Consider the following 14,925-nt stretch of genomic DNA (forward strand, 5'->3'; position numbering starts at 1 on the left):
GAATGAAATATTCTTATTAAATACTTTTTTCTTTACATAGTTGAATGTGCTGACAACAAAATCACACAATTATCAATGGAAATCAAATTTATCAACCCATGGAGGTCTGGATTTGGAATCACACTCAAAATTAAAGTGGAAAACCACACTACAGGCTGATCCAACTTTGATATGTCCTTAAAACAAGTCAAAATGAGGCTCAGTAGTGTGTGTGGCCTCCACGTGCCTGTATGACCTCTCTACAATGCCTGGGCATGCTCCTGATGAGGTGGCGGATGGTCTCCTGAGGGATCTCCTCCCAGACCTGGACTAAAGCATCTGCCAACTCCTGGACAGTCTGTGGTGCAACGTGGCGTTGGATGGAGCGAGACATGATGTCCCAGATGTGCACAATTGGATTCAGGTCTGGGGAACGGGCGGGTCAGTCCATAGCATCAATGCCTTCCTCTTGCAGGAACTGCTGACACACTCCAGCAACATGTGGTCTTGCATTATGAGGAACCCAGGGCCAACCACACCAGCATATGGTCTCACAAGGGGTCTGAGGATCATCTCGGTACCTAATGGCAGTCAGGCTACCTCTGGCGAGCACATGGAGGGCTGTGCGGCCCCCCCAAAAAATGCCACCCCACACCATGAATGACTCACCGCCAAACCGGTCATGCTGGAGGATGTTGCAGGCAACCAAACGTTCTCCACAGCGTCTCCAGACTGTCACGTGCTCAGTGTGAACCTGCTTTCATCTGTGAAGAGCACAGGGCGCCAGTGGCGAATTTGCCAATCTTGGTGTTCTCTGGCAAATGCCAAACGTCCTGCACGGTGTTGGGCTGTAAGCACAACCCCCACCTGTGGACGTCGGGCCCTCCTACCACCCTCATGGAGTCTGTTTCTGACCGTTTGAGCAGACACATGCACATTTGTGGCCTGCTGGAGGTCATTTTGCAGGGCTCTGGCAGTGCTCCTCCTTGCACAAAGGCGGAGGTAGCGGTCCTGCTGCTGGGTTGTTGCCCTCCTACGGCCTCCTCCACGTCTCCTGATGTACTGGCCTGTCTCCTGGTAGCGCCTCCATGCTCTGGACACTACGCTGACAGACACAGCAAACCTTCTTGCCACAGCTCACATTGATGTGCCATCCTGGATGAGCTGCACTACCTGAGCCAGTTGTGTGGGTTGTAGACTCCGTCTCATGCTACCACTAGAGTGAAAGCACCGCCAGCATTCAAAAGTGACCAAAACATCAGCCAGGAAGCATAGGAACTGAGAAGTGATCTGTGGTCCCCACCTGCAGAACCACTCCTTTATTGGGGGTGTCTTGCTAAATGCCTATAATTTCCACCTGTTGTCTATTCCATTTGCACAACAGCATGTGAAATTTATTGTCAATCGGTGTTGCTTCCTAAGTGGACAGTTTGATTTCACAGAAGTGTGATTGACTTGGAGTTACATTGTGTTGTTTAAGTGTTCCCTTTATTTTTTTTGAGCAGTGTATAATATAAATAAAAATCCATTACCAGACTTGCATGCATTCATTATTGACCTGTCATGGGGGGAAGTCTCATTCCTGTACCGTCATTGCAAGTCATGGGTTGTGTCTTAAATGGCACGCTGTCCCCAATATAGTGCACTACTTGGGCCTTGGTCAAAATAAGTGCACTATGAAGAGAATAGGGTGCCATTTGGGACTCAGTATACCAATAAGAAGCAAACCAGGTGACCGAGGAAGCTTTATTGAGCTGACATGATTCACATTCAGAATATTACATGCCTGTCACAAAGGAATAGGTATAGATGAAGGTGTCGACAAGCTAGCCTTACATGACCACATAATTAGACAGGAATTCAAACAGGAAGAGGAATTAAAATATTACAATTTTTAAAGAAAAGAGAAAAAGAAAGACATTCCTTTTCTATATAAAAATAGACCAGTATTTACAGAATTTACAGTCATCCAGCCTTAATGGGCAACCATGATGGATCAAATACTGTGGTAGTTGGTCTAGACCGCAGGGTAACTCCTCCCATGAGTTTCCCATCCATAGTCACACCACTGCTAGTATGAACTATGAACTACAGCAGTTGAATGTCCTCAGAGACTGTTCTGAATGGCTCTTTTTGTCCCAGGATGCTCAACAACTTTGTTGTGATTTGGAAACTCTGGGACTAAATGCAACGTTGCCGCATTTGTGGAGATCGCATTCACGGTAAAACGCTGCAGATGTCGTCTCAATCAGAAATTACATTAGAAGGTAAAGCACTATACAGCACGCCCTCGGATTTAATCTCGGCTGAAGTCTGACGGCTGGAAGCCAAGTAGGCAGTGTTGTTCAGTGCGCAGGACGCTGACCGATCGATGCTTTCATCTTCATCTGTTGCTCGATCATCCAATCAAACTCCTCTCTTTCCCTGAGGAGAGGAAGGAGGGACAGGAAAACAGATGTGGGAACTCCCCAAGCTAATTCCTAGGCTTTAGTTCAGTGGGCTAACACACTACTCCTCTCTTACCTTTTACTCAGACAGGGCCCTTTTAGGTATTTGTCCTCTGCCTTCACCAGTGACAACTTGTCCACTCCAGCTATGGCATAGATAATAGCCTGCAGGAGAAGAAAACTTTAGAATAATTTAATTTCAAATAATTCAACGTCACTTCAACAGTAAAGTTAAAACACACACAGCAAAAATACATGTGTGTGTCGATGGACAATAAAGTAGTTTCCTATTGCACTGTGACCTCAGGTAAGAGGACGTCCAGGACGAGGCGAATGCGGTCAACGTCAGCCAGGCAGGGGGCGGTGAGGGGGGCGTTATCATACACCCCCCTCAGGTACTGATACACCTGGTCCAGCTGATCCTCATCCTCCAGGTAGGTGTCCACTACTGAACGGCTGGCTGCCAGGAACCATCGCAACCACTTAGATTGTTGCTGCCCGCCAATCACGCCCTGGGGGGGGAGAAAGGTCATCATATAGAGACCTGATCACACCCTGGGGTTAGAGAGGGGGATGGGGGGGAGAAAGGTCATCATATAGAGACCTGATCACACCCTGGGGTTAGGGGGGAGAGGGGGACCCTGGGGTTAGGAGGGGGATGGGGGAGAAAGGATGGAAGGGGGGAGAGAAAGGTCATCATATAGAGACCTGATCACACCCTGGGGTTAGAAAGAGGAATGAGGGAGAGAGGGGAATGAAGGGAGAAAACCTGATACTGACAGACAGAGAAGAGAACCTATTGAGTGCCTGGGAGAGTGAGGAAGGCATCGGCATGGTTACTCACTAGAAGGCGCGTCTCCACCCGGCGTTGCTTAACGATGAAGTCCACCAGTTTCTCATTGGCACGGTTACGTGCTGCCTTGGAGCGGTCAGGCAGTAGCTTCCTCCTTCTCCTCCTCCTCCTCCTCTCCTCCTCCTGACGGCCGCTGCCCTCCTCCTCTTCCTCCTCAAGGTCAGAGGTTAAAAACTGCTCCTCCAACATCAGCTTACTGGGGAAGTTGAGGTCAGAGGTACTCTGAGGATAACGTCTCCTCACAGGACAGCCTGGGGGTGGATCAGGCAGGTTATTTATCCATATGTCACCTTTATGTGTATTTATTATGGATCCCCAACAGCTGCTAAAGCAGCAGCTACTCTTTGTGGGAATTAAGCCAGTTGATACAATTTTACAAAAAATTACAATACAGTCACAACACAATGTGTGCCCTCAGGCCCAAACTCCACCACTACCACATATCTACAGTACTAAATCCATGTGTACAGTTGAAGTTGGAAGTTTACATACACTTAGGTTGGAGTCATTAGAACTCGTTTTTCAACCAGTCCACCAATTTCTTGTTAACAAACTATTTTTTTGGCAAGTCGGTTAGGACATCTACTTTGTGCATGACACAAATAATTTTTCCAACAACTGTTTAGACAGATTATTTCACTGTATCACAATTCCAGTGGGTCAGACATTTACATACACTAAGTTGACTGTGGCTTTAAACAACTTGGAAAATTCCAGAAAATTATGTCATGGCTTTAGGCTAATTGACATAATTTGAGTCAATTGGAGGTGTACCTGTGGATGTATTTCAAGGCCTACCTTCAAACTCAGTGCCTCTTTGATATTCCCATGATGTCAAGCAAAAGGAAAAATGGAAAAATCTTTAAAAAAAATTGTAGACCTCCAAAAGTCTAAAAGTGCAAGTCAATCCCAGAACAACAGCAAAGGACCTTGTGAAGATGCTGGAGGAAACAGGTACAAAAGTATCTATATCCACAGTAAAACGAGTCCTATATTGACATAACCTGAAAGGCCATTCAGCAAGGAAGAAGCCACTGCTCCAAAACCGCCATAAAAAAGCCAGACTACGGTTTGCAACTGCACATGGGGACAAAGACAGTACTTTTTGGAGAAATGTCCTCTGGTCTGATGAAATAAATACAGAACTGTTTGGCCATAATGACCATCGTTATGTTTGGAGGAAAAAGGGGAAGGCTTGCAAGCTAAAGAACAATCCCAACCGTAAAGCACGGGGGTGGCAGCATCATGTTGTGGGGGTGCTTTCCTGCAGGAGGGACTGGTGCACTTCACAAAATAGATAGCATCATGACGTAGGAAAATGATGTTGCTTCAAGATATCCACATCTCAAGACATCAATCAGGAAGTTAAAGCTTGGTCGCAAATGGGTCTTCCAAATGGACAATGACCCCAAGCATACTTCCAAAGTTGTGGCAAAATGGCTTAAGGACAACAAAGTCAAGGTATTGGAGTGGCCATCACAAAGCCCTGACCTCAATCCTATAGAAAATGTGTGGGCAGAACTGAAAAAGCATGTGCAAGCAAGGAGGCCTATAAACCTGGCTCAGTTACACCAGTTCTGTCAGGATGAATGGGCCAAAATTCACCCAACTTATTGTAGGAAACTTGTGGATGGCTACACGAAACGTTTGACCCAAGTTAAACAATTTAAAGGCAATGCTACCAAATACTAATTGAGTGTATGTAAACTTCTGACTATTATTCTGACATTTCACATTCTTAAAATAAAGTGGTGATCCCAACTAACCTAAAACAGAGATCTTTTAGGATTAAAAGGTCAGAAATGGTAAAAACTGAGTTTAAAATGTATTTGGCTAAGCTGTATGTAAATTTCAGACTTCAAATGTATGTATAGTGCGCATGTTATCGTGTGTGTGTGTGTGTGTGTGTGTATGCATGCGCCTATCCCAATGTTTGTGTTGCTTCACAGTCCCTGTTGTTCCATAAGGTGTTTTTTTCCTGTTTTTAAAAATCTAATTTTACTGCTTGCGTCAGTTACTTGATGTGGAATAGAGTTCCATGTAGTCATGGCTCTATGTAGTACTGTGGAATAGAGTTCCATGTAGTCATGGCTCTATGTAGTACTGTGGAATAGAGTTCCATGTAGTCATGGATCTATGTAGTACTGTGTGCCTCCCATAGTCTGTTCTGGACTTGGGGACTGTGAAGAGACCTCTTGTGGCATGTCTTGTGGGGCATGCATGGGTGTCTGAGCTGTGTGCCAGTAGTTTAGACGGACAGCTCGATGCATTCGACATGTCAATACCTCTCATAAATAAAAGTAGTGATGAAGTCAACCTCTCCTCCACTTTCAGCCAGGAGAGATTGACATGCATATTATTAATATTAGCTCTCTGTGTACATCCAGCCGTGCTGCCCTATTCTGAGCCAATTGCAATTTTCCTCAGTCCTTTTTTGTGGCACCTGACCACACGACTGAACAGTAGTCCAGGTGCAACAAAACTAGGGCCTGTAGGACCTGACCACACGACTGAACAGTAGTCCAGGTGCAACAAAACTAGAGCCTGTAGGACCTGACCACACGACTGAACAGTAGTCCAGGTGCAACAAAACTAGAACCTGTAGGACCTGCCTTGTTGATAGTGTTGTTAAGAAGGCAGAGTATCGCTTTATTATAGACAGACTTATCCCCATCTTAGCTACTACTGCATCAATATGTTTTGACCATGACAGTTTACAATCTAGGGTTACTCCAAGCAGTTTAGTCATCTCAACTTGCTCAATTTCCACATGATTTATTACAAGATTTAGTTTAGGGTTTAGTGAGTATTTTGTTCCAAATACAATGCTTATTCCTTGCCACCCACTCTGAAACTAACTGCAGATCTTTGTTAAGTGTTGCAGTCATTTCAGTCGCTGTAGTAGCTGACGTGTATTGAGTCATCTGCATACATAGACACTCTGGCTTTACTCAAAGTCAGTGGTATGTCGTTAGTAAAAATGGAAAAAGCAAGGGGCCTAAACAGTTACCCTGGGGAATTCCTGATTCTAACGGGATTATATTTGAGAGGCTTCCATTAAAGAACACCCTCTGTGTTCTGTTAGACAAGTAACTCTTTATCCACATTATAGCAGAGGGTGTAAAGCCATAACACATATGTTTTTCCAGCAGCAGACTATGATTACTCATGTCAAAAGCTGCACTGAAGTCTAACAAGACAGCCCCCACAATAATTTTATCATCAATTTCTCTCAGCCAATCAGTCATTTATGTAAGTGCTTTGCTTGTTGAGTGTCCTTCCCTATAAGCATGCTAAAATTCTGTTGTCAATTTGTTTACTGTGAAATAGCATTGTATCGCGTCAAACACAATTTTTTCCAGAAGTTTACTAAGTGTTGGTAACAGGCTGCTTGGTCGGCTATTTGAGCCAGTAAAAGGGGGCTTTACTATTCCTGGGTAGCAGAGTGACTTTTAGCTTCCCTCCAGGCCTGAGGACAAACGCTCTCTAGTAGGCTTATATTGAAGATGTGGCAAATAGGAGTGGCAATATCGTCTGCTATTATCCTCAGTAATTTTCCATCCAGATTGTCAGACCCTGCTGGCTTGTCATTGTTGATAGACAGCAATAATTTGTTCACCTCTACCACAATGACTTTGTGAAATTCAAAAGTACAATTCTTGTTTTTCATAATTTGGTCCGATATACTTGGATGTGCAGTATCAGCGTTTGTTGCTGGCATGTCATCCCTAAGTTTGCTTATCTTGCCAATGATAAAGTCATTAAAGTAGTTTGCAATATCAGTGGGCTTTGTGATGAATGAGCCACCTTGATTCAATGAATGAAGGAGCCGAGTTGGCTTTTTCTCTCCACAATTTCATTTTAAAGGTGCCCCAAAGCTTTTTACTATCATTCTATATATCATTTATCTTTGTTTCATAGAGTAGTTTATTTTAATTTTAATTTAGTTTAGTCACATGATTTCTTAATTTGCAGAACGTTTGCCAATCAGTTGGGCTGTCAGACTTAACTTCCATACCTTTTGCCTCATCCCTCTCAACTATACAATTTTTCAATTCCTCATCAATCCAAGGGGATTTAACAGTTTTTGCAGTCATTTTCTTAATGGATGTGTGCTTATTAGTAACTGGAATAAGTAGTTTCATAAATGTGTCAAGTGCAGCGTCTGGTTGCTCCTCATTACACACCACAGACCAGCAAAGACTCTTTACATCAACATATGAATCACTACAAAACTTATTGTATGACCTCTTATACACTATATTAGGCCCAGCCTGACCTCTTATACGGCATATTAGGCCCAGCCTTTGGAACTTTGGTTTTCCTAGATATGGCAATTATAAATCACCCAGAAAATATACTTCTCTGTTGATATCACATACATTATCAAGCATTTCACACATATTATATTTAGTCAGGTCAGTTAGAGAATACATTCTGTTGTACTATAATGACTATCTTAAATTAAGAACAGGCAGCATTGGGATGAGGTTAAACATTGGATAGCAAAGTACCAACATCTAATAGCAGAGAATAGACATGAACTTACTTATGTCATCTGAAAAGTATTCAATGAAGGAACCGGTGAAGCCACATCCTGCAAAAGACAATACAAACATCAAGGAAAACACTACACACATATAATGAACTTCATCAGAGTCCGGAAAACAGGCGCATAGTGCTCATTCTAAGAGAAGCGTAGTACAATTGTTTACCGATACGGATTCTATAGTCGGCGATCAGCTCCAGGCACCATTTGATGGCAGCATCATAACTCTCTCTGGCTTTACACTACAGAAAACAACAACACACCAGTCACATAAATTAGTTATATGGAAACAGTATTCATAAAAGAGTTGTCTGTTTCAGACATTCTTACCACAAGCTGATCAGCCTCTTCACAGTCAAAAGGCTTCAATGTTTTTAAGGCCACAGAGAAGCTGGAAAAGAAACGGGGGGAAAAAAACACGATGGTTAATATCGGAACAAAAGGTTCATTACCAAAGAATGACAGTGGAAAGGGTTAAACAGCGAGGTTTTTTTTGGAGTTCCTACCCTTTTCGTATCCTCTTCTTGTCAAACAGCAGGTTGTCAATAAACACAATGCTGGCTTTCTTCATCTTCCGGTTCACGCTTTTCACCTGAGGAGAAGAGGAGTTGTTGTCAGCTCTAACATGTCCCCACCACATCTCATCGTTTCATGTTGTTGGGAGGACAGATCCTAACTCACCATTGCCGGCCAGAAAGGATAGTTTCTAAATTTGCACCAAACACATATTCCCTCTGTTATGGACAGCGGCTCTGAAAGAGACAAATAATGATTTATATACTGAACAAAAATATAAAACGCAACATGTAAAGTGTTGGTCCCATGTTTCATGAGCTGAAATAAAAAGATCCCAGAAATGTTTCATAAGCACAAAAAGCTGATTTCTCTCTAATTTTGTGCCCAAATTGGTTAACATCCCTGTTAATGAGCATTTCTCCTTTACCAAGATAATCCATCCACCTGACTGGTGTGGTATATCAAGATTAAATAGCATGATCATTACACAGGTGCACCTTGTGCTGGGGACAATAAAATGCCACTAAAATGTGCAGTTGTCACAATACAATGTCACAGATGTCTCAAGTTTTGAAGGAGCGTGCAATTGGCATACTGGCTGCAGGAATATCCACCAGAGCTGTTGCCAGAGAATGCAATGTTAATTTCTCTACCATAAGCCACCTCTAAATTTGTTTTAGAGAATTTGGCAGTACTTCCAACCGGCCTCACGTGTAACCACGCCAGCCCAGGTCCTCCACATCTGGCTTCTTCACCTGTTGGATCATCTGAGACCAGCCACTTGGACAGCTGATGAAACTGTGGGTTTGCGCAACCAACGAATTCCTGCACAAACTGTCAGAAACCATTTCAGGGAAGCAATTCTACATGCTTTTCGTTCTCACCAGGGTTTTGACCTGACTGCAGTTCGGCGTCGTAACCGACTTCAGTGGGCAAATGCTCACCTTTGATGGCCACTGGCACACTGGAGAAGAGTGCTCTTTACGGATGAATCCCCGTTTCAAATGTGGGCGAGCAGTTTGCTGATGTCAACGTTGTGAACAAAGTGCCAGTGGGGTTATGGTGGAGGTGGGATTATGGTATGGGCAGGCATAAGCTACGGACAATGAACACAATTACATTTTATCGATGGCAATTTGATGCACAGAGATACCGTGAAGAGGTCCTGAGGCCATTGTTGAGCCATTCATCCACCGCCATCACCTCATGTTTCAGCATGATAATGCACGGCCCCATGTCATCTTTTCACATTTCCTGCAAGCTTAAAATGTTCCAGTTCTTCCATGGCCTGCATACTCAGACTGCCACCCATTGGACAGGTTTGGGATGCTCTGGATCGGCGTGTATGACAGCGTGTTCCAGTTCCCGCCAATATCCAGCAACTTTGCACAGCCATTGAAGAAGAGTGGGACAACATTCCACAGGCCACAATCAATTATGTGAAGGAGCTGTGTCACGCTGCATGAGGCAAATGGTGGTCATATCAGATAGACTGGTTTTCTGATCCATGCCTCTACCTTTTGTTTTAAAGTATCTGTTACCAACAGATGCACATCTGTATTCCCAGTCATGTGAAATGCAGATTAGGGCCTAATGAATTTATTTAAATTGACTGATTTCCTTATATGAACTGTAAAATCGTTTAAATTCTTGCATGTTGCTTTTATATTTTTGTTCAGTGTAATTAAAAACAATGTGCAATTTTTACAGACATGTCAGGGAGGGAGTTTATCAACCATCCACACAATCACACTCTAACTCACTTGTGTTATTTAAGAAACTGGGCAGATCTTCCTCATCCTCCTGCTCTTCCTCCTCCTCTTCAAGAGGAAGTGATGTCAGGTGGTCTTCCTGTAGGCTCAGTTCGATGGACAGGTTTGAGGACAGGGAGGCATCTCCTGTGTCTTCATCCGGTGAGTCCAACTCCAGTAGCTCAAACCGTGGTCTGGAGCATTGGATTGGCTGAGAGCTGGTGCTGTCGTCACTCTGCAGCCCGACTCTCTCCACTCCCTCTGCTGTAAGACCCTTCCTGATTCTACGTCTGTGCTTGGCTGGAGGCCCCTCCTCTGAGCTGCAGGTCTGGGAATCTCCCTCTGCTGCAGTCTTCACCTTCTTACCACACTGAGTCTTCACTCTCTTCACGACAGCCGGCTTCTTCACTACCTTCACGACAGCCGGCTTCTTCACTCCCTTCACGACAGCCGGCTTCTTCACTCCCTTCACGACAGCCGGCTTCTTCACTCCCTTCACGACAGCCGGCTTCTTCACTCCCTTCACGACAGACGGCTTCTTCACTCCCTTCACGACAGACGGCTTCTTCACTCCCTTCACGACAGACGGCTTCTTCACTCCCTTCACGACAGCCGGCTTCTTCACTCCCTTCACGACAGCCGGCTTCTTCACTCCCTTCACGACAGCCGGCTTCTTCACTCCCTTCACGACAGCCGGCTTCTTCACTCCCTTCACGACAGCCGGCTTCTTCACTCCCTTCACGACAGCCGGCTTCTTCACTCCCTTCACGACAGCCGGCTTCTTCACTCCCTTCACGACAGCCGGCTTCTTCACTCCCTTCACGACAGCCGGCTTCTTCACTCCCTTCACGACAGCCGGCTTCTTCACTCCCTTCACTACAGCCCTCTTCTTCACTCCAGCCGGGTCCTTCCTTGGTCGACCTCTGGGTTTACCCCAAGGTTTACTGCTGGGTACAGCTCCGTCTGGCTCTGGAATCTGAAAGAGAAAGTTACTGAATATTGAATACTTTAAACATTTACTACTCTACAGAGAATAAGCCTGGACTAAAACACATTTTCAATGGAGATTCTCCATTGTCAAGGCAAATTGTCTCTCGGTGCGTCACATCACGTCTGTTTCGACTCAGTGTTGATAAAGATGATACAGTACCTTGTCTAGATGGAACAGCTTCCAGGTGATAGGTGAGGCGTTCTGAGGGCTGTCTGGCTTAGAGCTGGGGGCCAGGGGAGACAGAGAGACAGAGAAGGGGTTGGCTGTTCCTATGGATCTGGGGCCTGGGGTGGAGCTAAGACAGATCTGTTGCTGGACCCCCTTAGTTCTGCCTCTGACTCTCTTAGGTGTGCTTGTCGAGGAAGAGACACCAGGAGGGCTGAGAGTAGGAGAGAGGCTCCTCTTTAAGCCAGAAGAGGGTTCTGCAGATAGAACAGGGAATGAAGAGACGATCTCGGAGTCTACCCTGTGGCTCTGTGTTTTTTTTCTATGTTTTCTCTTTGGGACACCAGAAGGGTTGTGTGTGGAAGAGACAACGCTGGGGGAGAGGTCTGCAGATAGCACAGGGAGTGAGATGTGGTTGGCAGAGACTACATTATGGCTCTTTGATTTCTTAGTATATTTTCTCTTTTTTACAGTCTCCACTTGTGACTCTAGCTTACGCTTCAGCGATATTTCAGATGTCTTTTCCCTATTCCCCTCAGTTTCCTGTGACTGGTCTACTTTATGGCTCTGTGACTTTTTAGTATGTTTCCACTTCCTCACAGTCTCCTGCGACTGGACAGTCTCCTGTGATTGAGCTACCTTGGAGGTCTGTGACGTTTTAGATGCATGTTTCCGCTTGCTCAAATTCTCACTCTCCTGCGACTGGTCGGTCTCCTGCGACTGGTCTACCTTAGGGGTCTCAGATTTTTTTGTATACTTCCTCTTTGTCACCGGTGCCGGACACCTGTCCTCAAGGCCAGGCGCAGGTGAGTTGGATGTCAAGGACTGTGTCTCAGCCTCTGTTTGGTCCTCTGGCTGTGAACATGCGTGTGTATCTGTTAGGGCCTGATTGGTCTGATGTCCTGGGACAGTATGAGGTGTCTTGTCTTTGGGTGGCCTCCCCCTCTTGCGCCGTTCACTGTGTGGCTGTGAACTTGGGTCTGAATCAGAACGGGACTGGATTTGATGTCCTGGGACAGTATGAGGTGTCTTGTCTTTGGGTGGCCTCCCCCTCTTGCGCCGTTCACTGTGTGGCTGTGAACTTGGGTCTGAATCAGAACGGGACTGGATTTGATGTCCTGGGACAGTATGAGGTGTCTTGTCTTTGGGTGGCCTCCCCCTCTTGCGCCGTTCACTGTGTGGCTGTGAACTTGGGTCTGAATCAGAAGGGGACTGGATCTCCTGCCACTGGTCAGTCTCCTGCGACTGGTCAGTCTCCTGCGGCTGGTCTACCTTAGGGGTCTCTGATTTTTTTCTATACTTCCTCACCGGTGACTGACACCGGTCCTCAGGCACAGGTGAGTTGGATGAGAGGGGATGTGTCACTGTGACAGCATCCGTTTGTTCCTCTCGCTGTGAACATGTGTCTGAATCTGAAGGGGACTGGATTTGATGTCCTGGGACAGTATGAGGTGTCTTGTCTTTGGGTGGCCTCCCCCTCTTGTGCCATTCACCATGTGGCTGTGAACTTGGGTCTGAATCTGAAGGGGACTGGATCTGATGTTCTGGGACAGTATGAGGTGTCTTGTCTTTGGGTGGCCTCCCCCTCTTGTGCCATTCACCATGTGGCTGTGAACTTGGGTCTGAATCTGAAGGGGACTGGATCTGATGTCCTGGGACAGTATGAGGTGTCTTGTCTTTGGGTGGCCTCCCCCTCTTGTGCCATTCACCATGTGGCTGTGAACTTGGGTCTGAATCTGAAGGGGACTGGATCTGATGTCCTGGGACAGTATGAGGTGTCTTGTCTTTGGGTGGCCTCCCCTCTTGTGCCATTCACCATGTGGCTGTGAACTTGGGTCTGAATCTGAAGGGGACTGGATCTGATGTTCTGGGACAGTATGAGGTGTCTTGTCTTTGGGTGGCCTCCCCCTCTTGTGCCATTCACCATGTGGCTGTGAACTTGGGTCTGAATCTGAAGGGGACTGGATCTGATGTTCTGGGACAGTATGAGGTGTCTTGTCTTTGGGTGGCCTCCCCCTCTTGCGCCGTTCACCGTGTGGCTGTGACTGATCAGAGACTCCTTTCTCTGTGGTCCTCTGTTTCTGGGGTGAAACAAATGGTTCAGCCTCTAGCTCTCTGGTCAGTGAATATGTGTGATCTCTAGCAATTAGGACATTATGGCTGGTTGTATCTCCTTGTTCTACAGATGGACTACAGAGATGGGACCCTTCGTTACGATGTACCCTCTGTAAATCCTTGGTGGGGGAAGGTAGTTCAGAGGTGCCCACAGGTGGGCTAGGTGACAGGGGCTGTGTCTCAACCTCTGTTAGGGCATCAGGTGACTGACACCGGTCCTCAGGCACAGGTGAGTTGGATGAGAGGGGATGTGTCACTGTGACAGCATTAGTTTCTTCCTCTCGCTGTGAACATGGGTCTGAATCTGAAGGGGACTGGATTTGATGTTCTGGGACAGTATGAGGTGTCTTGTCTTTGGGTGGCCTCCCCCTCTTGTGCCATTCACCATGTGGCTGTGAACTTGGGTCTGAATCTGAAGGGGACTGGATCTGATGTTCTGGGAGAGTATGAGGTGTCTTGTCTTTGGGTGGCCTCCCCCTCTTGCGCCGTTCACTGTGTGGCTGTGATGCATCAGAGGTTCTGTTCTCTGCTGTCCTCTGTTTCTGGGGTGAAATTAGTGATTGAGACAGGCTAGCAGGGTTGGTTGAAACAGGTGTTTGAACTGGGCTAGCAGGGCTAAGTCCTGGCTGTGGAGTGGATGTTTGGTGGTTGGTCCAATTTGAGTTCTTCTGAGTGGAAAAGGAAGAACTGTCCTCTGATGAATTCATGTTCAAGGCCAGGCGAGCTCCAGCGCTTCAACTCCTCAGGAGGGCAACGCTTGTCATCTTGAGCTGTGCTGGAACCATGCATGAAGATAACAGCTTTATTCTTTGTGTTGATCAAATAACAGCCATGTCAATTTCCCGAGAGGGTTGTAACATTAAATGTGTAGGCTAGTAATTAGAACCAGAAGAAGAAACAGCTTAGCAAACATAGCTAGATAGCTAGCTAAACACTGACAGCTTGTGAATTTAAAGTTACGTTACTAGACCAAACTGTGGCTATTCAAAGGCTTAACACCTTCCGTTTGCATCTTGAAAACGAGATGGTCCACCTCAAAAGATTTCATCATGCAACCTTTCAAATAAATAACGTTAGCTAGTTAGCCGTTAGCTAGCTGACAACACTACTAGAGATCGGTCTCATCAGATATTTAAAAATAAAACATGATCATATGAGATTACAGACAGTTGACTAGCTTTGATAGATTTTCGTGTTCACTTTACATCCGCATATGGATGTACGGCGTGCTTTCTGGTATAACAACGCTAGCTAGCTAGCTAGAAAGCTACCGATAATTCTACAGCGTGTTTTGAATTGCATCGGTTACTCTGTGCTGGCTAACCGTTAGGTAGCTAACTTGCTAACGTTTCTAAAGTAGTAATAGTAGTTAGGTTACAAATACTGATATTCATACGTACACATAGAAACAGCAAGGTAGATTTAATACTTTCTTCTTGATACTTCAAATGTTGCAACTCCTTCTGGGTTGGCACTAGTTACCATATCCACAAAGTCAAAATTGTCTATCGTCAACGGGCTATATCGTAAAAATTCATGAAAACAAAAATGTGCTTTTG

At 45.6% G+C, this 14,925-nt stretch overlaps 1 protein-coding gene across 5 annotated transcripts; it reads right to left on the reverse strand.

The window, feature by feature from the left end:
- Positions 1–1,711: 1,711 nt before the first annotated feature.
- Positions 1,712–14,925, reverse strand: LOC112259658 (serine/arginine repetitive matrix protein 1). Of its 5 annotated transcripts, XM_042329083.1 has the most exons (14): positions 14,767–14,925; positions 13,268–14,141; positions 12,259–12,410; positions 11,246–12,150; positions 10,108–11,071; positions 8,510–8,580; positions 8,335–8,420; positions 8,159–8,219; positions 7,995–8,070; positions 7,829–7,876; positions 3,271–3,530; positions 2,729–2,938; positions 2,503–2,591; positions 1,712–2,403 (listed from the first exon to the last, which is right to left on the reverse strand). In XM_042329083.1, exons 2-14 carry the CDS (start codon positions 14,071–14,073, stop codon positions 2,325–2,327), a joined length of 3,807 nt encoding a protein of 1,268 aa, XP_042185017.1. In that variant the 5' UTR covers positions 14,074–14,141; positions 14,767–14,925; the 3' UTR covers positions 1,712–2,324. The 5 variants fall into 5 exon arrangements, with proteins under 5 accessions (XP_042185017.1, XP_042185020.1, XP_042185016.1 ...); XM_042329086.1 differs by having other exon boundaries at positions 11,246–12,410; positions 13,844–14,141; XM_042329082.1 differs by having other exon boundaries at positions 11,246–12,410.

The sequence above is a fragment of the Oncorhynchus tshawytscha genome, linkage group LG10 (assembly GCF_018296145.1).
Source record: "Oncorhynchus tshawytscha isolate Ot180627B linkage group LG10, Otsh_v2.0, whole genome shotgun sequence".
Classification (NCBI taxonomy): domain Eukaryota; kingdom Metazoa; phylum Chordata; class Actinopteri; order Salmoniformes; family Salmonidae; genus Oncorhynchus; species Oncorhynchus tshawytscha.

Excerpts from the sequence above, each read along its gene's own strand:
- LOC112259658 (XM_042329082.1), bottom strand. The coding sequence starts at position 14,073 with ATGAATTCATCAGAGGACAGTTCTTCCTTTTCCACTCAGAAGAACTCA. Across the intron at positions 8,071-8,158 it reads AAGAGGCTGATCAGCTTGTG|TGTAAAGCCAGAGAGAGTTA; the intron begins GTAAGAATGTCT and ends TGTTTTCTGTAG. Across the intron at positions 2,404-2,502 it reads GGGCCCTGTCTGAGTAAAAG|GGAAAGAGAGGAGTTTGATT; the intron begins GTAAGAGAGGAG and ends TCCTCTCCTCAG.